Here is a 25403-nt window from a genome sequence, read left to right as displayed (position 1 = left end):
TTCGGGCAAAAGCCCTTTTCCGGAAATGTTTTTGCGCAAGAGGGCCAGTGTAGACAGGTAAAAACTGTTTTGCACAAAAAAGCCCGATGGTGAAAATGGAGATCGGGGCTTTCTTGCGCAAAACCGCGTCTAGATTGGCACGGACGCTTTTCCTCAAAAAGTGCTTTTGCAGAAAAACGTCCGTGCCAATCTAGATGCTTTTTTCTGCAAATGCTTTTAACGGAAAAACTTTTCCATTAAAAGCATTTGCGGAAAACCATGCCAGTCTAGACGTAGCTTCTGTGTTTACTGCATGTGTATCTCTCTTTCTATGTCGACCCTCCCAGAAGGACGGAGAGTGTAAGTGCATCAGGTGTATTAAAGTCAGAGTCTGAATGATAGTAACAGCCAGAGTTAAGGTTACTTAAATATTTCCATTTCCCTATTTGCAGTCGCCTTTGTTTTCCTCTTTTATTGAAGTCTCCAGACTTGCTCCCTGCTTGTAGGCAATTGTTTCTTCGTCTGAAGTTTGTGTTGTCTTTTGTGCATGTATGTGTGTAAAATCAGAGTGTGGGTGGCAGCAAAGCCAGAGTTAAGGTTACTTTGATATTTCCATTGTAAACTCCTATACGCAGTCATCTTTAATTTTCCTCTCTTATTAAAGACTCCAGACCTGTGCCCAGCTCAGTGGCAGTTGTTTCTTGGAAGTTTTTGTAGCCTTTTGATTATGAAGAAAGAAGGAAGAAACATCCACGCTACTCACTGTAGAAAAAAGAAGTATTTTTTTTAACAGCGTCCAAACAGCTGGGGGCAAAAAGAGACAGTGCTCATTGAAGAAAAGGAATTTGTGCCCCTTGCTGACACAAATGTCCATCACATGTTTTATCCCCAAAGAACAAACCTGGTGGACAGAGAATTAGCCCAGTTTGACAATCCTTAATACACTGACTTCGCCCCGCTCTCTCAGAAAGCGACAGATCAACCATTCCTCTCAGGCTCTGTGCAGCCTTCTCCACAGAACTGGATATGCTGTTGTCAATTATACTAAGCGCATTAGCCTGTTGACACGACCCCCTCTGAGACAATCCCAGCCTCAGGATGGAGGAAGGGACTGTCTAGACTAGGACAATAGGTTGCTCTTAAAGAGGCTTTAACTAATTTAGACACGAGTGTAAAGAGGGTTTCAAATGTTTACAAGGTGAGGTTGAGGGTAACTGCACAGCTGACCTTGACCAGCTAATAGGTTTTAAACACAACCTGTTTTCCTTAGATGAGGCAGCATGAGAGATTCCCTTGGTGCCTGTTGGTCTGCTTGGAGTTGGAATGAGCAGGCAGATCTAACAACAATCTATCAGCAACAAGTGGCTCGTTTCCAGACCGGCCCCACATCAGAAATATTACTTGTTGCTGACAACCAGGGTCAGCCACAATCGAACCTTGACAAGCAGGATCCCACTCCAAGTCCCGACTGGGACCGGTGCTGTTCCTCCCTGTTGCAGACACTGGTGTACGTCTGTATCTCAGCTGTGCTCCGCACCAGCTCCGCTGCACCTGCTGCTGACATCTGTTGTCCACAACAGTTAATTCGCGTGTTATAGAACAGGCTTTCGGATGTTTGAATAAGACGTAAATCATTCATCTCATATACTCTCTTCAGGAATCCCCTGTGTAACACCCCCTAACCAGTTCTCTCAGCTCACAGCTCTTCTTGTCATTCCTCTTGCTCCTTGCAACTAGCCCCATCATCTCTGGACATTTCTACCCCTCCCCCCCCAGTCCAGCTCTGGCAACATCACCAATCTTAGCCCTGTGGTGCATGCAACATGCCAACCTCCAGCTCTATGCAACATCTCCCCCCGCGATCTGCAGCACTTCCTGCTCCCTAGTGCCACCTGGAGAGTTCACCTTCTCTTTCAGGGCTGCTTCTGCTGTTTTGCAGGCGAGCCGTAGGGCTGGATTTATGGTGGTGGGGAGGCAATAGACATTTGAAGGAGTGGCATCTGAAAAATAGAACCCTCTGAATCCCAAAATATCTGGATACCAATCCCAGTGCTCATTCTAGAGCCCAGCCAACTACTTAGAAAACAGAGACAAACAGTTCTGATCTTGTGGGGCTATTTAGCCCCATACAGGGAAGGAGGGACAGCTCAGAACATGCAGTTTCAATTTGCTAATTCCCTGCTTCTAGTGGGTTACCATCGATGACGGGTGAAATGCCAAAAATCATTTCAAAGAGAGCGGTGTGAAAGCCCCAGAGGAAACGTGCCGTAGCTAGTCAGGAGGAAGACGAGTGGAGCAAAATCTCTTGCTGTTTCCCTAAATAGGAATGTTTTTTGTTATTCCACATCCATACAGCCGACCAGAAGGTGAATTCCAGCAGGGGAGACACATCACAGCGGAGGTAGCGTGGTAAAGACAGGCTTACTATGTGAGGGGAACTGGGCAGGGAGGAAAGCAGTGAGGCTGAGCTTTAGTGTTGCCGTGTTGTTGTAGTAGTGTTGTTTCATATCTGTACACCTTGTGCTGCCCAGGATTTCCCGTGACTTTGCAGGATCTCACCACTTCCAGCAAATCGGGGGCAGGGGGGGAGGAGAGAGGGTGTGACTTTGCATCTCCCACCATGCATTGCCTCTGCCTGCCAGCTTCAGATGCTTCTATTCCAGTTTACAGACTCCAGGGCTGCCTCAGGATTAGGGTTGGGGCTTTCATCTGGGGCAGCTCCGGAGCAGGAGATATCTAAAGCCCCACAGAGATCCCTCTAGCTCACTGGAATGTCACCAGGAGCAAGGACATAATGGGGGTTGGGGAATGGAGTTTGGTGGGAAAAAGAGAGGCTGTTTGGGGAGGAGGCTGCCGGGAAGCCAGGGAATGGGGATTGTGAGATAGCTACATATTTGGAGAAGGTTTCACAGGAGGCAAAGTTAGCTGAACTGTACTTCCAGGTCTTGTGGGGTTTGTGTTTTGTTTGGCTCAGTCTTCTCAATAGATCTGGAGGTCAGTTACCCAGGTGCACTGGGAAGGGCTCAGAATTGGGGCCCAGTGTCCTGACTCCAGGTTGAATGGAGAGGATTTGAGATCCCCGGCATCTGGCTGTTTAGATACCCACGTCTGTGCTCTTTGCTCTTTCCCCCTGCAGGGCGCATGGCCCAGACGCTATGATCCTGGTGGACGGGCAGCCTCGACAGGCCAAGGGGGAACTGGGGCTGTCCCAGATGCTGCACATCGCTAGCCAGATTGCCTCTGGCATGGTATACCTTGCCTCCCAGCACTTCGTCCACAGAGACCTGGCCACCAGGAACTGCTTGGTGGGAGCCAACCTGCTGGTAAAGATTGGAGACTTTGGGATGTCAAGAGATGTCTACAGCACTGATTACTACAGGGTAAGGCAGCTCCCATAACAGCGTCTGCAGGGCAGAGCAGGGGGAGGCTAGGTAAATGCTACTGTCAGACACCAAAACTACTGACTCGCTTGCTTGTTCATTCCTTCTCCCGGGCTCTCATGAACCCTGAAACACATCCTCATGCAACTGCCCATGACTTACAGCTTTGCACATACTTGTATACACACACACACGGTCCTTCTCACCTAACACACACAAACTCCTGCACTTACACACATTCACTTACTCTTTTACTTATTCAGATTTTTTGCTTTTAGTGCGTGCGCGCGCACACACCCCTCCATAATACACACATGAACGTACACTCTGTATCTGAGAAAAAGACATGATACATTAAAGGGAGTCCAAAGGAAGGTGACAAAGCTGATTAAAAGATTGGAGGTCGTGATCTGTAGATGAGATTAAAGAAATTTAATATATGGGGCTTAGAGAAAAGGCAACTGAAAGAGTGACTGATAACTGCATAAAGTATTGGAGAGGAAATAATAGGCAATTTAGGTTTGATCTCAGGACTGGCTTTCAACAGGGACATAATTTAGACAATGGAATAATTTGCCAAGGTAGGTTGCTCAGGCCCCATCATTAGAGAAGTTTAACAGGAGACTGGATAATAAATAACTTGGTTTAATGCAGAGGGTGATCATGTGCTGGATACTGGAGACCGGCGCAGTGACTCAGGAGTTCCTTTCTAGCCTTATCTTCTGCTTTTACACGCTCCTCTGTCCTGACACACACCCTTGCATAGCTCTGCAATGCCCCATCTGGCTGATGTAGGAGCTTGGATGATGAGGCTCTGAAGAAAGCTCTCTCCAATACTAGGGATGTTAAATATCGGTTAATTGAGTAGTCGATTAACCTCATGAATTCTTATCAGTTACTCAACTATTCTACAGTGCCCCAGGGCGGGGCTGGTAGCCAGTGAACTCCAGCCCCACTCCCTAGAAACCCTCTGTCACTCCGCGCTGCTGCCTCTGTATCAGAGGCAGCACTGCGGGGTGCCAGGTGAGAGCCGGTCTGCAAGGGGAACCAGTTTAAATACCAGCTCCCCTTGCAAACCGGCTGGCTGTCACCCTGCACTGCTGTCTCAGATACAGAAGCATCAGCGTGGGGTGGCAGCAGCCCCTGTCTAGGGGAAAGAGGGACTGAGCTCCCAGATCTGGCATGCGCCGGATCTGAGCCAGGCTGCCTGCCTGCCTGGCTCTTAATAAACTTTAAATGCAGAGCCATAGCAGAGAAGGGTCGTGGGCCTGGCATGAACCAGGACTGAGTCAGGCAGCCAGCTAAAAAATGTATTGGCAAGGGGTGTGTGTAAATGCGTTTCGTCTATAGGATTAACCTATAAGCTTTTGCTTATCGGTTAATCGGCTAGTCGACTACACTATTACATCCCTATCCAATACTCCTAGGCTGTGTCTACGCTGGCCGCTTTTCCGTAAAAGAGATGCTAATGAGACACTTCGGAATTGCAAATTCCGCGGGGGATTTAAATATCCCCCGTGGCATTTGCATGAACATGGCTGCCGCTTTTTTCCGGCTCGGGGTTTTGCCGGAGAAAAGTGCCAGTCTAGACGGGATCTTGCGGGATCTTTCAAGTAGGAATAAGGGATCTTCTGGAAAAGGGCTTATTTTCCGCAAGATCCCGTCTAGACTGGCGCTTTTCTCCAGCAAAACCCCGAGCCGGAAAAAAGCGGCAGCCATGTTCATGCAAATGCCACGGGGGATATTTAAATCCCCCATGGCATTTGCAATTCCGAAGTGTCTCATTAGCATCCCTTTTACGGAAAAGGGTGCCAGTGTAGACACAGCCCTAAGGTATGGAAAATTGATTTTGATTTACAGCTGGAGGGGCGGTGGGATGGTATGGAGTATACAGCCCTCTGCCCTCCATAATATCTTTCTCTATATATGTACTGCAGAGCTTTTTTGGAAAAATGTCTGTTTTTCCAAACAACTTCACTAACGTCCATACTACAATTGCGTTCTTTCAAAAAAAAATTGAATGAACAGAGGGGGTTTTCCGACAGTGGTAAACCTCTTCCTTTGAGGAAGAAGCCTTTTTCTCATGGCCCCCCTGTCTGCCCTGTCTCCCCCACATGCCTCTCGCACACCAGTGCATCGGATCCCCGCACTTACCTGCTCCTCTCCCTCCATCCCAGCACATTTGGAGCACATGAATTGCCTGATTCGTGCTTGATTGACAGCCTTCCAGCTCTGGGAGGGGAGGAGCATGAAATAGGCAATTCCCACCCTCTTCAAAAGTGCTGGGAGTGAGGGGAGAAGAGCAGGAAGTGCGGGCTCCTGCGAAAATGCAGGGAGGGGCGGGGAGCAGTCAGGGGATCCACAAGCCACAGGTGGTTTAGCAACAATTGTGCTTGTGGGATTGATCGTGTCCTAGGATTTTTACACCTAACATCTCACATTAAACTTGGACTTTTTTGGACATCAGAGCTCACTTGTTACTGTTGCTTATGCCCAGTTTGAAGGGCTTTTTCAGGGGTAGGGAACCTCAGGCCTGGGGGCTAGATGTGCCCCCCGGCTTGCCTGAATCCAGCCCCCGAATCTCAGGGGCCACCTCCAGCATTAGGGAGACCACACTGGTGCTGCAATCCCTTCCATTGTCCCACCGCAGGGCAGGAGGACACAAAATCTACTAGACTGGCCCCCCCCCCAGGCTCTGGTGTACAAGGGGAATGTGGGGGGTGTCTTTCTCCTTCTCAGTTGGGGGCCATATCAGTGAAGTTGTTTTTTTGCTTCTCACTTGCATGCGGCTTCGAACTGATTTTTCTGTGGGTCAGTGGCCCCCAACCCAAAAGAGGTTCCCCACCCCTGGACACCACAGATGGTTGTTGCTGAAACTACACAGAGAGCAAGATCCCAAGTCTGAGAATCAAAGCGGGGCTCTGACTCTCATTAAGTTGTGGCTGATGAATTCAACCTTTAAGTTCACCCTTTGGGAATGGCTCGAAGCAGTGGGTATAATCCCCATAGTAATTTCTGCTGGGGATATTTCCTGTCGGTAGGGTCCTGAGGCAAAGTTCTATTTTGGATGATTTCTCTACTGTATGGTGTGGTGTATCCAGGTTGAGGCCCCAGAAGAACACTACAATTTATCATTTTCTGAAAAGGCTGTGAAGGCTTCCATCAGAAAGCTGACAAGATTTGACAGGTCTACAGCCCTCTGAAGGCTGAGACTTTCTTAAATTTGTTGGGTCTCTGGGCTTGCCTTCGCTCAGCGCTGCCGAGTGTGGATAACTAGGCACACGGGATGCGGGTGTGCATTCTAGGTTCGGGATTAACTCCCAGCCATTTCTTTTCTTTTCCATTTTTAATCCTTTAAAACAAAGAGAAAGCACCATCTGGCTCATGCATAAGTAGGATGCAAAATGCTTTACGAAGGTGAACTGCTTAATTTCCTGTTACACATTTGGATACAGAAAACAAACATTGACGTAACAAAAGCAACAGAGTGGTTTGTTCTCCCTCTCTCCGTGTTCAGTCTGAAGACAGATGTGTCCTTTCCCACGCTGATCACTTAGGAATCCCATCAACTCGTGCTTTTAAACCTGCTTTGACAAGACAGGGTTTCTTGTGGGGAGGAAGTGTTTGTTGGCAAGTGTGAAGAGATCTGAGATGAAAATCTTTGATTAGATAGTGAGGGAGGGTGGAAGAGTGGGATGAGGATGAGCAGAAGCCTAAAATCTGTGTGCATGGCACAGGATTGAAGGAAAATTGCTGTAAAGTGCTGTTTAATGTTCCATTTCATTTTTGGTTTTGATCCCTGTGGGAATCAAGGATTGAATAGCTGCCTACCAGTGAGAAAAGATATATTTTTTTAATTTCATGAATAGAATCTTTTTAAAAAAAAAAAACCTGAGGACTTCAGTGAGGGAAAAGGGGATTTGCAGGTCAGGAGTTAGGCGTGGGAAGCCCTGAACTGGAATAGCTGGGATTCTGTAAGTTAAAACTGAGACGCATCAGCAGAGGCATGTGCAGGAGGTCAGGGCTGAGTTTCTCTGGCAGAGCTGGAGTGTGCAGGAGTGGAACAACAGAGGGTGCTGGAGGTGTGAATTGTGCTTGGATCCTAAGTAGATGACTTCCTCACTCACACAATTTTCTCGTAGAAACTACTTCAGCGAAAGATCCCCACTCTGGTCCTTCCTAGGCTTAATGGGACTCTGAGTCTCCCCAGGGAGGTCTTTGGGTTCCCCTTCACCAAAAAGTGAGAGAAGCAATCACAGTGACAGGAATACAACTAAAGGGTTTTCAGTGTTTTAACGAGTGGTGAATTGTGATCCTAACAGTTCAGCTTGAATTGGGTGTTTCACCAGTAGTGTGCAAGACCCTCAAGTCTGTGAAATTTGATTGGAAATGTCAGAAGATGGCATTTTATGGTGATGGTTTGTCACTGGCCTGGTGGGGGCTATGGCCAGAAGCCTGGAGGGGCATGGAAATGGGAAGCTAACAGTTCTCCCCAGCAAACTGGGTGGCTCAGGATTAATATAAGCTTTGGGTAAAAGTTCAGGTTGTTTCTCCTTTTTAATCCACTCCCCTATTTAATTGCAATCCTTTCTGCTTGACACTAGGGTAGTTGCTTGTTTGTAATGGCAGGAGACCAGGGGAAGAAAGGGTGACATTTCTAAGGCTCTGTCTAATGATGCACAGTTACTGACCTAACAGCAGGGAGGGAAGATGGAGGGATGCATAATATTACTTTGGACCCCCTTCTCTCATGGCTCACCTCTTGAGCGTTACTGCTTAGGTAATGTTAATTATTTTTCCCCATCTTCTTGGTGTATTAAGAGAAATTAAATAAGTTTGCATAGTTTTAATTGCCCCTAATATTTCATTTAAAGATGGGGTGAAAGTAATTTAAGTTTCTTCTATATACCGTTGGATTACACACATGCCCTGCAGGGGAGTGCTTAAGGCAGGAGGCTGAGGGAGTATGATACGACAGTACCTGTAAGAAATGTAAGTGTGAGGCTGATTGTGAGTGGGCTCAGGGAAGGGGGGTTTGGAGGATCAGGAATAAGGGCAGGAGGTTGGGAATGGAGGGCTCAGGGCAGGGAGATGTAGGAGGTGCAGGAATCAGGGCAGAGGGTTTGGGGTGGGGGTCAGGGCAGGGAGCTGAAGTTGTGGGCAGCTCAGGGCGGGAAGGTTTCTGAGCTTCAGGAATCTAGCAAGGAGATGCAGGGGGAGGGGCCAGGGCAGAAGGCTGGAAGTGCATGGGTGAGTGGAGGGGCAAGGACACCATTTCAGGAGGGCAGGGAGGCTGCAGCGGCACATACCAGGTCACTGATGCTGTTTCTCTTCCCCTGATGATCAGGGAGCAAGGGGAAGTGCACAGTTTATGTGAAGTCTCCTCTGCCTCTCGCCTGGGCTGCCAGGAGCGAGAGGAAGGTGCACATGCTGCACACTTTCCCCTCACTGCCTGATAGTAAGGAGACGGGAAGAACAGCAGAGTTCTGGGTACATGCGGCTGCAAACCTCCCGCCCCCCCCCCCCTCCATAGGGTAACTGGGGAGGTACAGGAGTTGGGTCAGCCCCGGAGTGGGGCGGGTAGCGCACATCCCCAGCCAGCCCCTTTCATCTGCCTAGCTTCCTGCTTCTTAACAAGGCAGCCAGCAGGAGAGCCCCATGATCCTGGTTCGGAGCAGCTGCAGCTGAGCACATCGGCCCACCAGCTTCTTTTTGCCAGAGCACTGCACCAGGGCGCACCAGCTTTCACCTCTGGATTTGGGCCCCCCTGTGGCAGCATGTCCTGCCTGACCCCTGCTTGTGCCCCTGGACAGCAGGAGAGAGGGCAAAGATCCAATCAGAATAGGGGAGCTTGGTAGCATCAAAAGCCTCTTATGACATCATTCCTGCCTGGTATAGTAACAATGGATAGTGCTTAGTCCCCTTCATTGTTCCATTCACGTGAGAGTTTCAGCTCTAATGTAGCCACTTGCATTTTTCACACAGCCATTGCCAAGGCATTTTAGTACTAAAGAACCCTTCTTGAATATCGAGTCCCTCTTATCTCTTCCCCTGCTGCTCTGGGCCTTTGCATTATTGTCCATCTCCACCTCGCATGAGGGCAGGGTGGCATTTGCTGGGAGGCTGTAGCGCCAAGAAAGATGCCCAGCTATAGCACAGCAGTGCCAGCAAGCATGGGGCTGACTTCCTGCCCCAAGCTGGGACACAATGTCACATCTCATGCGATCCCCAGTAGATTTGGAAAGAACTGGTTTTATGGTACCAGTATGTAAAAGTGGTTGTAAAATGTACCAGTACTTAGAGCTCCTCTGTCAGCCTTCCCGTCGTAGAAATCTGGCAGATGTTTTCTGGACAAAAGTGGGGGAAATTGATTTGGCACCTGCCCTTCTGGCATTACTTTATTCCCAGTTGACTAATGCTAGTTAGCACAGCGCTAACCCTTTCCCCTTAATTAATACTGAAGAAATAATAGGCTGTGAAATACCAGCCACTTTGCACCAGGAATTGTTCATGACTCTCCATTCTCAACCCTCTTGCAATTCTTCAGGGAGTCAAATGGGCCCGCACCAGAAGCTTACACGCTACACAGCATGCGTATTGAAGTACTGCGGGCTCTCCCCTTCATATCCCAGTCGGGGAGTTTGAAACACACCACTTTCCAAATATCCATCCCATTCTTGTCTTTCTGACCTTGCTCTAAGCTCTTGAGCTGCCTGTCTAACACATGTAGGACTTCACAGAGCACAGCAAACGTGTGTCTCTGTGTAGGAAGACACTGCACAATATAAAATGTGTCGGTCTTTGCTATCACTCCAGCTCCTGTAAAACCTCTGCAAATGGAATTCACAGTACAGTTCATTGTCTCCTGAAAGGAAGATGTAAGAGCAGCATCTTGTGTTTTATCCAGACTCTTTTTTTCCCTGCCCTCCACTTTTACATCGATGAAAACAAAAATGGTAAAGCTCCCCCCACCCCGGTCTCTCTCCTTGATACATTAAGAGCCCTTCACAAAGTAGTGTGAGTGCAGAATTAATCAGGGTAATTAGGTTGTGTTGTAATTCATGGCATTTTCTCAGGAATGGTAATTACCCTAATTCTGCCCCCCCCCCCCCCCCCCCGTGTGGTCTTCAGCCCTCCCTTCTCCACCTCCTTTTACCTGCCCATCTCATGGCTGGGTTGCTGTTTTGATGTGTACACTGCTCATTTAATTTCTTTAATGAGAGGGTTGTGGTGAGCTAAGACCTTTAGTGATGTCTTCTTTGAAGCACAGAGACAAAAGACGACTGTGAAGAATAGTCTGTAATCAACTAGTGAAAACGCCAGCCTGCCAACTGTGTTAGGGGGTTTGACTTCTGCCTTAGCATCACTACCAGCTCAGGACTTGTGCCACCAGACTGAGTCATAATTTCCTCACTGATGCTGATGTTCATAAACTGGTTCAGATGAAACCAACTTGAATCTTTACCCATGGCTTAAATGGAACCCCAACATTATATCCTGAGCTCAGACTAAATCCAGGACCTTGTTCCCGAGGTCACCACATCCCTGCACCTTCCCTGGAGCTAAGTGAACAGTCAGAGCTAGTCAAATCCCCTTCTCCCAGTTTTACTCATTGGTAACCAACACACGAGCTTTCAACCAGAGCTCAATATGTCTCCCCAAAATGTTTACGAAGAGCTTGAACTGAAGCCCTGAGCCTTCTTCCAGTAGTGGAACTAAACTCCAAGTGTTTGGTGAAATCAGCAGCAGTTAGTCAGCTCTTCCTTGAACAGGTATCCTGCCCTTGCATCTCCTGCTTGCAGAAGACATGAAAGCCTCAGGCCATTGTGTGAATGCCCATCTGCTCATCATGAAGTCCAAAACCTAGCAAATACAGGAAATCTCCCAATAAATCCTGTTCTCATGAGATTTCTCGCCTGATCTCTACACTAGCATGGGGTGGAGAAATTCCATGCAACTGTGGGTACCCATAGGATTGAGGGAACAAACCAACACCAGTAACTTGGAGGTTCCATTTTGTTCCATGCAGAGAAAACCAGATATCCCAATTAGTCCATGCTTCTAGAACATGCACACCTGCATTGCAAAGGCTGTTAGCAGCCTTTTCAGGGAGATTTCTACTTCCCGCCATTCAGATTCCCATTGTGTCATAGAGTAGACCCTAAAGGGCTGAGTGCTTTACTGTAGCTAGTTTCTGCTAGGTGAAGCAAACAGATTGAGGTGCAAATGAATCTGTTGCTGGCTTCCTGATCCTAGAGCTGGTTTTCTTCCTGCCCCATCACAGCTTAAATGTCTAAGCTGGCCTCCTGGGATAGCCATCAGCTGGAGATTGCTGGAGTAGTGTGCTCTAGCCACACTATTCCCCACCTCTCGCATGCCAAGAGCTGCACAGACAATACTTCCGAAGCCAGCTACATGCCCATCTTGTGACACAGCTGGCTAGGAGAGTTCTGTGGATTTTTGCAACATTTTAAGCAGCAGTGAAATCATTTTCTCAACCTCTTTCCCACCCAGATCCCATTCCTCAGCCATTTGATTTGTTGGGAATAGAAAACAGAATAGGTTTTCACCCATTCAGATAGCAGTTCCCTGAATGGTTTGATCCTGCAGCTCTAAGTAGCAGCTCAGAGTTGCACTTCTAGCTATGGGGGAAAGGTGAATGTGAGTATAACTAGATGTCCACGTCCCCCAAAGCCACTTATTTCTTTGCTTGAATTGAGCTGCAGTACACATGTTCTTAAGCACCAGCAATGGAAATGTTCACCTGTGTGCAGAGCACTGTTCTCCAACTACACACACAGCTCAGAGATGTCCCTTTAATTTTTGCCATTGGAGTCCAGTTCTCTGGAGAAGACTTACTCACTGTTTTCACAGCATTTGCCCCTGTCATTCAACATGATTTTCCCAGTGAAAGTCTCCCCTGATTCCCCTTCTGCTTTGATACAGCCAAAGTCTTTTTCAGTATTTTCTCCTCCATTCTTTTATAATATTTTTCTTCTTTGGGCCCAATACCATGAGGGGTAAAGCATCTGTCTCACCCACCGGTGTGAGTAGAATTTGAGGTCAGTCATAAATGACTAGGGGGAGAAAGTAATGTAAATGGAACTTATTTAGAACATCACTACAAACTGCTTAACTTTCTACTACTGCAAATCAGGCCTGTACACTCAGTTTCCCTATATACAAAATGGGTATAATTCCTCCGTACCTCTCAGAGGGATTTTGAGATTTAATTACTGTTTGGAAAGCGCATGACTGAGGTGGAAGTTATCATGGAATGGCAGATTCCTTAATTACTATGGGTATGTCTACACTGCATTCCTCTTTAAAGAGAGGAATGCAAATGCAGACAAACAAAATTGCAAATGAAGCGCAGATTTGAATTTCCCGTGCTTTATTTGCATAATCACGTCCAGCCGCTATTTCGAAATACCCTATTTCGAGATAAAAAATGCCGTGTAGACGCGGTTATTTTGAAAGAAGGGGTTTACAATTTTGTTCGTCTGCATTTGCATTCCTCTCTCGAAAGAGGAACGCAAAGTAGACATATATGAGTCCAAACACTTTTCTGTCTGACATATCACTCTTGTGACCCAGCATTCCTGTAAACCAAATGAAATTAGAATGAAACTAGAACAGGTTACTCTCATGTTGCTCTCATGAGTCCATTTTTATATTGCTGTCCTTAGTCGTCCCTAGCGTGGAGGGGCATGTGTAGCATAGTGAAGTATCACATCTATGTTCCTGCTATATTACACTGCATACTTAGATACCAGAATAACCACTCCAGTACGAGTGCTGGCAAATAACCATCCATCCTATGAACCTTTCTAAGGATCCTAATTCTAAGAGGCTCCAGGTTCTCGCTGGCAGGCTCTGAGCATCTTGAATTGCCATTTGCTTCCGTGAAAATGATAAGCACTCAGCACCTCACAGGCTCAGATCCTAAGTCTTTATTCAGACAAAATGTTCCCTGGAAGTTTTGGCTGAGTAAAGGCTGCACGCCTGGATCCTGTCCCATCTGCAGTGATATAACTACAAGTGCATCCTTTTAAGGAGGCTGTTTCATAGCAAAAGAACTGGGGATAATTAGGAGCTGGACAGCAAGGACAATTCCAGCAGTTCCTCCTGTGCTTCAAGAAGGAAAGGGGACTCTTTGCAGGGAGTCTCAGTGATATTCAGTGGAATTTACCATGTAGGTCTGGAGTCCAGGTACCAATTACTTTGTTTAGTCCTTGGCACTGATTTAAATGATGACCCCAGGTGCAGAGCAGTGGTGCACTGTGCCTCAGGACCGTAGTGGGGATCTGTCGCAATCCCAGGCTCATGCTGAGTGTTGTAAAGCTGTTAGGATGTTGCAGCCAGTGAAAGACACAGTTCAGTTAAAGACATACCCTCTCCCTTCTTGTCCCCCTGCTTCATCTCCCCCCTACTCCCTCCTTTCCCCACCCCTTCTTTTTTGTTTTTCTCCTTCCCTTGTTTTCACCCATTCACTGTCAGGAAGGGCCGCATCCGAAGGGCCAATGCAGCGCAGCGTGGCAGCGGCAGAGACTAGCACGACCAGCAGCTAAAACAGTGAGTGGATTTCAACTCCCGGGGGCAGTTTGAAGGCTGGGGAGTTGTATGGATCGAGCATGTGATGGCTTCTGGGGCTGGCGTGGGACTGGCCTGCCATAGTGCCCATGGCAGTGGAGGGGGACCCCAGCCCTCGTGCGGGAGGGGAACAGAACCTACTCCCACACGAACTTCGTACATACAGACAGCCTCTCAGTGGAGCTGAAGCAGGTTCACAATAAGGCATGTGCTGTGCTAAGTACCTGCCTGTCTTTGGAACGCTCTCCCCATTGCTCTCAGGGAGCAGGGAGGGCTCTAGCAGCTTATGTCTGTCACCAGAACCGCAGGCTAGTGTGAATGTAGATCCAGCGTGAACAGACGACGTAAGGGATGTCAGCAGACATGTGGCAGCAGTTACACAGGCTTCACCCCAAAGACAATTTTGCTGTTTTCTTGCATGTCAGTGCAGTAAACAGATGGCACCGCAAGGCATGGATGGAATGAGTGTAAGAGCTGATGCTATTTGTCTCCTCTACCCTGAAGGCCGTGCCCTGAAGCCAATGGGGCCCATACCTAGGGACCCCAGCCAGCTCAGAGGTCCAGGAAAAATGGGCACCCCTGTGCATTGACCCACTCCACCCACCAGGGGCTCCTGCCAGGGAGCAGGAGCAGGGCATGCAGAAGGGCAGAGGCAGTGTGGCCCAACTGCCGAGTGCTTTCTGGAGGCTGTAGGTCCACCCCTCCAGTGCCTGGCTCAGGTTCTCTGCCCCAGGTGGGGAAAGTTAGCACAGCTCCGTGACAGGGAGCTCCATCCTGCAGCTAAATCAGAGGGCTGAGCTAGACCCCGGCAGCTGCAGGGAGCCCAAGGCAGAAGCCAACTGGAAGGCCTACTGCCCCCTTACCCTCAAACCAGGATAGGATTAAAGGGACAGCTCAGGGAAGCTACAGCTAGCTGGAGCGAGCAGAACAGGCTCTGCAGAGCTGAGATGGGGCTGCTTACTGGAGTTGATAGCATGACAAGGAGGGGTTATGGACTAAGCCGATCCGGTGAACACTGGGCTCCTGGACAGAGGTGCTCCAGCCAGGCAAGCAGAGCACGGCGAGCCCCCACACCCTGCCTCCATTTCCCCAGCAGCAGGATTGCCCGGGGGTGGGCGGGGAAGGCCCACTTGCTCTGGCCCCACAAAAACCATAATCTGTCTTTGCTTGAAAGGAGCCTTTTTAACTGTATTGCCCCCTGTGCGCTCACAATACTGTTTGTCTATTCACATTCTCGTGACTGCACAAGTGCAGACGTCAGTCCCAGCAAGGCATAGTAACATGGAAGGATGTAAAAAGTTGTTTTAAAGGGTAACCATGTAACTGCTAAAAATCCTAGTGGTCACATGGTTACGCACGCTGCGGGCTCCCCGGGAGCCGGACTGGTGTCTCCTGCCGGCCCCACTCCCGAGGAGTCAGCGTGTAACCTGCAGTGGGGGGCCAAGCCGGGCCCAGCACAGACGGGGGTTGCTCTGGCTGGTTGGCTGGAGCAGCCCCTACCTGCAGGGCCGGCCCACAACATTTTGGCACTTGAGGTGGGGAGCTCAAATGACACCCCCATGCTCCCTCGCTTGGGCCAAAACATTAAAGGTCTCAATTCTGCCTTCTTCCTGTTCTACTCCTCTCATGGCACCCCACCATCTCTGTGCATCTAGAGCAGAGAGAATACAAATGCACCAGCAGCAGACACAATTTTCTACACTCTGGGTCCTAGTGGCTCCCCCACACTGTCTGGCACCTGAAGTGGCCGCCTCGGTTTGCCTCATGGTAAGGCCAGCCCTGCCTACCTGCAGTGGGCTTAGCGGGGCTGGAGCACTCCCTAGTAACATGTGTCTTCTCTGTAGTTCCTTTCCTGTAAAGCCTCTGCCAACTGTGAGCCTAATCTTGGTAACACTGGCCCCTGGACTGCCAGGAATAATACCCATGAACGTGAATGGGGCCAATCACTCTAGAAAGTGCTATCCCAAATACTTTTTGCACGATCAGGCTCCATAGAAATGCAGCACCCCACCGAGAGCGGACACGTTTGGGACAAGTGAACACAACCATACTGGTATGCGCTTGCATGTCCTGTGTTCAGGGCCGGACGGAGGCATGGGCGAGCTGGGCAGCTGCCCAGGGCACCAACCAATGGGGGGTGCCTGATGGCCGCTGTAAGGGGCACATGGCGTCCCTTACAGCGGCCATCAGGTGCCGCGCACCCAGCTCCCGCAGCACCAGCCCTCCCATGGCGCCGGCCAGCAACGCTGTTCCTCCCACGGCCGTGGGGCCCTACACGGCCCAGCTTGTGCACCAGCAGCAACAGCCAGGTCGGACTGGGCCGCCCGTGTGCCGTGTGCCCCGGGGGAGGGCCCCAGGCTGAGCGCCAGTGGCCGTAGCCAGGCCGCACATGCGCCGTGCACCCCGGGGGCGAGCCCGCTCCCCATAGGCGGGCCTGCGCATGTACCATGAGCTCGGGGGCGGTGCCACATGCCCATGCCCGGGGCACCAGAATGCCTTGGGCCGGCCCTTCCCGTGTTAGCGTGGCATCCCAAACACCCTCACACATTCTTCCTTTGGCTGCACTGTCATTGCAAATGGCTCTGTGCTCATAATTGTACTAACCATCTGCACATCGGTTGCTTTTCATTTATTGATTTTGTTTTCCAGTGGTGATAACATGCAAATGAACAGATTCCCTTGTCATATCTCATGCCATTGAATAATGCAGCCATTCAATAATATCAACATATTGGCAAATACAAAGAACAAGCTATTCTGAGTATTGGGGGAAGGGGAGGGCTGTTTGCTTAGGGCACATGTACACTACACAGCTTTTAGCAACAAGGCATTGTCGACACAGCCCTGTCACTACAAGTTAGTACTTGTGAACAGTTTGTCCGCACGTTTGCTGCCAAGGTATTTCTATCCCCCAACAAGTGGGTTTTGCTTTGTCGGCAGGAGATTCCAGTCACCTCCAGTGTCCCTTCCTGTGACCAGATCTGAGAATTATCGCCTCCTTTCCCCATCTAGCACTGTCTTCTGGGGGTCCCTCATAGTGTAACCCCTCTCACTTGACTAACAATGCTCCTTCTTCATGACTCAGCCCTGCAGCCAGGTCACTAGATAGTCCTCCACCTCCAGGGCAGGAAAGTCCCAGCAGACAATGACCACGTGCCATTTTGGGCAGCCTTCTGTTTTAACTCCAGGTCCTTGGCAGCTTTGCCAGTGGCCGGTAGGGGAACCCAGGCCCACTCACTGTTCCAGGTTCCAGCCCTGGGACCCTGGGACTAGCAACATAAATCTGCTCAGTCTGAGGCTCTGTTGCCGTCCCTCGGCTCCTTCCTGCCCCATTTCTCTAGCTCAGTGGCGGACAATCTTCAGTCCAAGAGCTGCATGCAGCCCAGCAGAGTTCTGTGTGTGGCCCACAAGACATTTTGTTTACCATTGCCCACACACGGGGCTGCCAGGTTCTCCTGGTTTTCATCCAGGTCGGGTTTTTTCCTACTTGTATTGCAAAAGTGGCCCACATGTAAAGCAAGGGCACGTGAAGTGAGGTGCATGCTGATTGCACATGACACTGTGAGAGCCCTACGCTCCCTCTGCAGCCTATCAAAGTGCTGCTACTGTTCGGTCAGCACACAGCAAATTCTTGGTATAAAAGTGCAGTTAGTGAAATTGCCCTTTCCCAGGAGACTGTCTTGGCAAGAACAATCTTGCAGCCCACTGAGATGAAGGAGAGTCACTTCTGCAGCCCACTCACTAGCCTAGGTTGCCACTCAGTGCTCTAGGTTCTTGCCTATCTCTGGATTTATCACCAGAGATTCCTCCACTCTCTCTGGCTACTTTACCCTTCTAAACCTCGCTATATTCCTAGTCCAGGGCAGAACCAATAGAGCTTTCTCTTCCTCCTAGATTGCCTCCTTGCCCCTGACAAACGTCATTCCTCTTTCAGCAGCAACTGATGACCTCATCCCCACAGCTTCCTTCTATTTGCACTGCCTGGCTTCCTATGGCTAGCCCAGCTCCTGGACTGCATCTGCCATTAGGCCTTATCAAGCCCTGTTTCCATACCAGATGCAGCATTGTAAATTAATGTGTCCCTTCTGACCCCCATCAACCCATTGAGGGCATGTGTGGCATAGACATCCCATCCCAGGTGCTCAGATATTATGGTGATGGGAGCCATATAAGTCACTTATGGTATGTCTACACTGCCACCCTAGTTTGAACTAGGGTGGCTAATGTAGGCATTCGAACTTGCAAATGAAGCCCGGGATTTAAATATCCACGGCTTTATTTGCATGTTGCTGGGCGCCGCCATTTTTAAATGCCCCATAGTTTGAACTACCTGCCTGCGGCTACACACGGCATGGACTAGGTAGTTCAAATTAAAGCTCCTAATTCGAACTACCATTATTCCTCCTGCAAGGAGGGCATTTAAAAATGGCGGCGCCCAGCAACATGCAACTAAAGCCTGGGATATTTAAATCCCGGGCTTCATTTGCAAGTTCGAATACCTACATTAGCCACCCTAGTTCGAACTAGGGTGGCAGTGTAGATATACCCCTAGAGTCTCGGTTGAGAGTTGCACAGGGATACGTTGTCGGCAGAAACGCGCCACGTACCTTACGTGGAACTGGGTCTCTAGATCGCTCCAGGTGTGGTGAACTCAGAAAAGTCTCAGTGGTTTGGAAAAAAACAGCTGGAGCTGGAAAGAATCAACCTGTGCAAGGACCATGCCATGCTTCCTTACCCTTTCCCTTCCTGGCAAGTGCAGCACAGCATTGCCAGTGCCAGGCAAGGAGATTCCTCTAGGTGCAACACAGCAGGATGTGGCCATGCCTGGTGAAGTTATGCAATTAGCCAGGCATTACACTACTTTAGGAGGTGAGAGAGACACATATGAATATGTAACAGGTGTCTTTCTGAACACACATCTCTCCCTTTCCTGTCTGCTTGCTGCCATCCAAACAGGATCTTCTTCTCTTAATTAGCTAATGTTTTATTGAACAGGAGGTACCTTGCTCCAGAAGCAAGAGGTTTAATGCAGAATCGCACACAACCCATACAAAAATGTAGCATTAGAAAAACATAAGGGATGCAAAGTGAAGCATGCAAACATCAGGTACTGAAAAGGTCAAGACTTCTTGTGAAACCTTCACTTTACACTCTTATATATGCATCATAACACCGTCTTTAATTATATGATTGTCAGCTATTATTCCTGCAAGATCCATGTTCCATTTACTGCACAGAATGGGGAGCGCTCCGTGAACATTTACTACACACCATCCAGGAAGGGTTTTTCTCCCTTATCTTTTGCTTTTCCATTCATCGCTGCAGTATCTGATATCCTCACACATCTCTATCTGTACAGCACCCCTGTGAAGCCAGGTGGTTTTATTTCCACATTTTACAGATGATTGGTGCATCTACACAGTAGAGCTTAACTTGAAATAAGCTACACAAATTGAGCTATGTCAGTTGCGTAGCTTATTTTGTAATTGGGAGCATCTGCACAGCACTTATTTCGAAATAGAGCACTCTTCCTCTGACTTCCCTTACTCCTCGTACAATGAGGGTTACAGGAGTCGGAGTAAGAAGTCCTCCAGCTTGACAGTATTTCGACATTATTTCGAAATAACTGCCTGCTGTGTAGATGCGGACTAAGTTATTTCAAAATAATGTTGTTGTGTAGACACATCCATAGGGAACTGAGATACAGAGAGAGCCATTGAATTACTGACACAAACCCCAGAAGGCCCAAGCACTGCTGTAACCACAAGGCTATCTCTCCTCTGCCTCATTTGCCCCATACCACACAACCTCTGTAGTGAATTAGGAGAAATGTGATGGGCCCCAGACTAGGTCACTACACCACCCGACTTCATTTATTTTCCAGCCTGGGCACTGAATGAAACAGGGGTTTTGTGGAAAAACTATATGTGATCATGTGACTGAAAACTATTTAAAAGCAGAAGTGTAGAGGGCCAGACCTAAGGTTACACCTTGACTAAAGGAGATTCCCCTGAAGCTTGTAATAGCACAGAAGCACACAATGCAGTGCTCATTCCACTTGGTAGAGAGCAGTGGTACACATGTACACACACATTTGCCAATGCATTATAGTATAGCATAAATTACTAGAGCAAGTAATGCAGAAGGCTCCGTGTGCAAAGCCACTATGTGAATAGAATGCCTGAGTCCGACATTTAGTTATTTACATTGGAAATGATTCACCTAAAACAGTCATGGTAAAGAAGAGTTTAGGCAGATGTGTTGGGGTGGTCTAGCTAGCTATATATAGTCTCACAGAAGAGCAAGGGACTGAATTGAATGGTCTCTCAAGGTCCCCTCGAGCCCTGGATGTCTGAGTCTGTGCCTGGGGTCTGTGGGCTGAGGTAATCATTCTGTTTTGGTGCTTGTGTTTGAAACTGGGCCTGGATTTTTTAAAAAAGTCAGAACAGCTGAATCCTTCCAACAAATTAGAAGACTTTATTAGTCTATGAGCTGAAAATAATGGCTGCCATTACTCTTTAAACTGTAAGTGCTCCAGAGGGAGCAGCCTACGTGGATCTAAAGTGTATGCAAATAGACTTAGTTACCTTAAAAATCCCATGGGCCCTATACACATGATCTACCAATCTGTAACCCACACATTAGAGCACCTATTGGCATCAGTAGGTTGGAGACATTTGTGTATCAGCTGGTGGGGGTGGGATGTGGAAGTTCTGTGAGTGGGATGGTTCCTTCTGGTAGGGTGAGCACTGTAGGACATGGCTGAGGTTTAATGTACTTGGCTCTGAGAGGGCAGCATTAACTCTGGTGACTGGAGCAGAAGCTTTCAGATTGACCCATAGTGTGTGTCGGTGCTTTTTTTGTAAGAAAAAAGGTGCCAGTACTCCAGGCTCAAAGTTGTTGAGAAAAAAAACCCAGAAAAATTGTTGAGCAAAAAAAAAAGCCGTGCCAAGGGGCGAAATGCAGTCGCGGCCCCTTTAAGAGCTGCGTATCCCGGGTGCTTCAGTTTTGAGCCAAACCACACCAGAAAATAAGTGCCAGTACGCCAGAGGGGAATCGCATTCAATTAAGATGGGAAAACAGGTGCTGGTACTCACTGGTGTGCGTGTGGGCAGCAGTGAAAAGTTTCTCCCAGGGGAGGAGAAAGCTGATCCACCCTGTGTTTTACCTCAGGGTTCCCGAGGGAACACTCAGTCTCTCTCTTGTTGCTTTTGAGCAGTTCAGAGGGCGATTCAGAGCACAAGGCTATATGTGGTGATTACTGGCAATTGCTTAAAGGTTGGTGTCCTCACCACCTCACAAATGAGACTGTATGAAATCTATAACCACTTTCTCCCACATCAGGAAGGATGACCCCTCACTCACCCCATGCACACCTCTTCTTCCTTCCAGGTATCATCACTAGGCAAACCCAGATTTGTCCCTCTCATCTGTTTACACTACACATTGCACAGAGAGGGGCAGGCAACTGTGACAGGGTGTGGCCACAGAGGACCCCTTTGGGGGGCTTCCCAGAGTGCTGACATAGCCCCTGCTACTCTCCTTCCCACTTTCTGGGGCTTCTCACTGCCCTAAAACTGTTACTGTTCCGGCTGCACCTTCAAGCCTGGGAAATTTCCACTTCCTCTGGGGTCTCTGGTTCACTCTCCTGGGAATGCCAACCAAAGAATCATACTTCCCTATTGTTTTTAAAGATTCCCTTACTGCATGGGGAGTCACCTGGCCCATCCCTACCAACCACTGCTAAGACTTAAGGACAAAAAGCTATTTGCATATGATTGCACAGACACTGAGGCCACCCTTGATGACTTCCATTCACACATTTAAAACCCATAAAGTATTTTCTACTCCACATGTCTAATTTTACACACAAGAATGATACACACCCCCAAATAAGATAAACAGATCCAGTGGATGAACACATGAAGACTGGTAGATTACACGAAGTAATTTCCTCAAAGTACTTTTGAGTAATGTACATTTATGTCCATAAGTCCATTTCATAAAGCATGGGGGGAGGGTGAACCATCTCAGCGACACAGTTTGAAACCGAGAAATCCCCTTCCCTGCAGTCATGCGCACAGACATGTCCAATCAGACTGCACTACACAGACCATGCCTCCCCCCAGCTGTCCCACAGCGAAGTACTGTATTGGGATGAGTCGTAGTGCATGGATATGAATGAATCATTTTTCAGCAGTACTGAGCACCCGGAGATCCAGCCAGTTGGTACTGCAGGCACTCAGTATCTCTGGAAACCAAGTCATAAACTGTGACACGGGGTGATGACATGGGGACAATGTGTTGCGTTGTGCTGCAGCCACCTGATATTTCACTGACAGCTTTGCAGAGTCTTGACACAGCAACTTTATGCATTTAAAAAGCATTGACTCTTGCTCTGTAATGATAGCAACATGGCCAGTCCTCTGACACTGCAGAGATAACAGGCACTCACAGGTTACTGAACACTGAAATGAGAAGGTGCTAAGAGGTTGCGAGATTAATTACCATTTAACTGGCTGTTTCGATCCCTGGATAAGGCTGTAGTGAAGAAGACAGAAATGCCCAGATAATTTAGCCTGGTGCTATCTAGTAGATTACTCTGTACTTACAAGATTGCTAGTTACCATGTCATTAGAGTTCTAACACAGAAAAGCCAGTGCTAGGCTTATGAAACACCTTGTTACCACTTCAGCACCTGGTGTCAGAATAGCAGAGGGGTGGCACACAGGGCAGGCAAAAAACCTTGTTATGCACATATTTGAGGGTGTTAAATAGCTTAACAATTCCAATGGAGCAAGGTGGATTTTGGGGGTGAGAAGAGATGCCATAGATGAGAGAGAGGAGACAGATGCAGAATGTCTGGGAAACACAGTAGAAAGGGAAGGAAAGGCACACTAGGTGCTTTGACAGAGCTGTGTGTGTGCTCAGAGGTTTGGACTGGAATAGCAAGTGTTGCTGAAGATCAGGATTATCGAAGTGACCAAAAAATCAAACAAAAAAAGACACTAACTGTTTAAAAGCCGCGGGTTAGGCTTTTTGGCCACATCAGGCTCCTGTTGGCCGATGCCATTTTGCTGAGCTGGATGGCTCCCCTGCACCCAGTGAGTACAGGGAGCCATTTGTAGGGGCGCGTGGGGCAGCTTTGCAAGCCACACTTTCAGGGGTGAAGAGCCGCATGCAGCTCGCGAGCCGTGGGTTGGTCACCCCTGGACTAACAAAACATGTAGATGGTAGCATGAGCTTTCATGGTCACAGCCCACTTCTTCAGATGACTGGAATTGTGCTGTGCCCACGAAAGCTCATGATACCATCTACATATTTTATGAGTCTATAAAATGCTACCAGACCATTCGTTGGTTTTTGCTAGTTCATGGTTTCTGTCCCTCATTTTCACAATCCGAATGCAGAGGGAGAGAGTTTGAAAGAGTATCTTTGATTATCTCCGGTCATCTGATGAAGTGGGCTGTGCCCACGAAAGCTCATGATACCATCTACAAGTTTTGTTAGTCTATAAAGTGTTACCAGACCATTTGTTGTTTTTTTCATTAAGGCTACATCTACACTGGCGTGATCTTGCGCAAAAACTCTTTAGCGCAAGAGTTCTTGCATTAAAGTACTTGCGCAAGAGAGCATCTACACTGGCATGTGCTTTTGCGCAAGAGATGTGCTTTGGTGCAAGAGCATCCTTGCCAGTGTAGATGCTCTCTTGCGCAAGAAAGCTCTGATGGCCATTTTAACCATAGGGCTTTCTTGCGCAAGACATTCATGTTGCCTGTCTATACTGGCCTCTTGTGCAAGAACAGTTGCGCAAAAGGGCTTATTCCTGAGTGGGAGCGTCAGAGTTCTGGCGCAAGAAGCCCTGATTTCATACATTAGAACGTCAGTTTACTTGCGCAAGAACACACGGCCAGTGTAGACAGGCAGCAAGTTTTTGCGCAAGAGCAGCCGCTTTTGCACAAGATCGTGCCAGTGTAGACACAGCCTACAGGTATGTCTACACTTGTACCCTAGTTCGAACTAGGGATGCAAATGCAGGCATTCAAAATAGTCAATGAAGCAGGGATTTAAATATCCTGCGCTTCATTAGCATGATCTCGCTGGCGCGTTACTCTGAATGCCAGCTGTTTCGAAAGTGAAAGTGCGTGCTGGGACGCGTTTGTTCGAACCAATACATCCCGGTGCGCACTTTCACTTTTGAAACAGCTGGCATTGGAGTAATGTGCCGGCGAGATCATGCTAATGAAGCACGGGATATTTAAATCCCCGCTTCATTGACTATTTCGAATGCCTGCATTTGCATCCCTAGTTTGAACTAGGGTGCAAGTGTGGTCATACCCTAACAGACTAACTCGGCTACCCCCTGAAGCTTTTGATTATAAAGCTCATTTTCCCCTTAGCAACTCACCATATATCTCATGTGGAACCAGTTCTGTCTCGTACACAATGCTTGTAATGTGCGCTTGTACCATTTCCCATCCTGTTTCCTTGGAGTAAACACTGTCCTATGTGAACCATCCATAGTACCTTGTGACGGGGAAGTTCACCACAGAGCTTGTGCAGTATGGCAGCACAAAGGGCTAGTATACTTTGAGACTGTATGTACTAGGGATGTGAACGTGTAACCCTGGGCACGGTTAACCGATGGGCTCGTCGGTTAACTGCCATGGTTGCACACAAGCTCTCGGTATGTGCAGAGAGCCGGCTTAAAACCTGGCTCCTGGAACATACCAGCTCCTGAGTCGCTGCCGGCCCTCTCTTCTCCCCACCCCACTACTGCCTCTGTATCAGAGGCAGCAGCGTGGGAGGAAGGTGGGATCTTCCTGCCCTCCCACACGCATGTAACCACGTTTACTTAATTAAATGCATTTTAACATCCTGAGTATGTGCAGAGCTACCACATCAAGGATCAGGAAGATAGGTCTCTGCTCCAAAATCTCTTCTGCAACCATGCCTGACATATTACTGCCTTAGAGAGACAGGCTCTCTGCCATAGCACTGTGTTACCAGAAAGACATTAACAAACCCAAAAGGCTTCAGAGCAGAGCAGCAGAAATGATGAGGGGCCGTTGATTTATGAAGAAAGAGTAAAAGGCCTAACTATGTTTAGCATGGCTAAGCAATGATGAAGGGAAAGGTTATAAAAGTGTGGAAATATTGGAAAGCAGCGTGTTTTCAGAAGTGTCGGAGGAGTGCTATTTAGGGCTGTACATGGAAATTATCACTAAGAGCAATGGGACTGAGACAGGAAAGGGAAAGGCAGCCTGAATATCAGGAAATCTTAACAGTAGATGTGTTTGCCTGTGGAGTGTTTGCATATGGGAAGCAGTGGAAGCCCCTTTGGGATATTCAGAACTACAGCCATCAAAACACTAAAAAATGTCCTTCGAGTTAACTGCCCTCCATTCACAAAGGGATGATAAACTGAGGCCAGGTCTATACTACCAAGAA

At 48.3% G+C, this 25403-nt stretch overlaps 1 protein-coding gene across 4 annotated transcripts in view; it reads left to right on the top strand.

Moving 5' to 3' along the window:
- The window catches only part of NTRK3 (neurotrophic receptor tyrosine kinase 3), a 386176-nt gene that overhangs the window by 319572 nt on the left and 41201 nt on the right, over window positions 1-25403 (top strand). For 3 of the 4 annotated variants that reach the window (XR_012895725.1, XM_075897044.1, XM_075897047.1), the window contains exons 15-16: window positions 3116-3359; window positions 13860-13934. Coding sequence is in view for 3 of the 4 variants with exons in the window: in XM_075897044.1 (XP_075753159.1) it covers window positions 3116-3359; window positions 13860-13934 (319 nt within the window). In the remaining variant the exon portion in view is untranslated. The remainder of the gene's footprint in view (window positions 1-3115; window positions 3360-13859; window positions 13935-25403) is intronic. The other variant, XM_075897046.1, reaches the window with a different exon arrangement.

The sequence above is a fragment of the Pelodiscus sinensis genome, chromosome 14 (assembly GCF_049634645.1).
Source record: "Pelodiscus sinensis isolate JC-2024 chromosome 14, ASM4963464v1, whole genome shotgun sequence".
NCBI classification, from domain to species: domain Eukaryota; kingdom Metazoa; phylum Chordata; order Testudines; family Trionychidae; genus Pelodiscus; species Pelodiscus sinensis.
The sequence above is the reverse complement of the archived record's forward strand: the minus strand, read 5'-3'. Positions and strand labels throughout refer to the sequence as shown.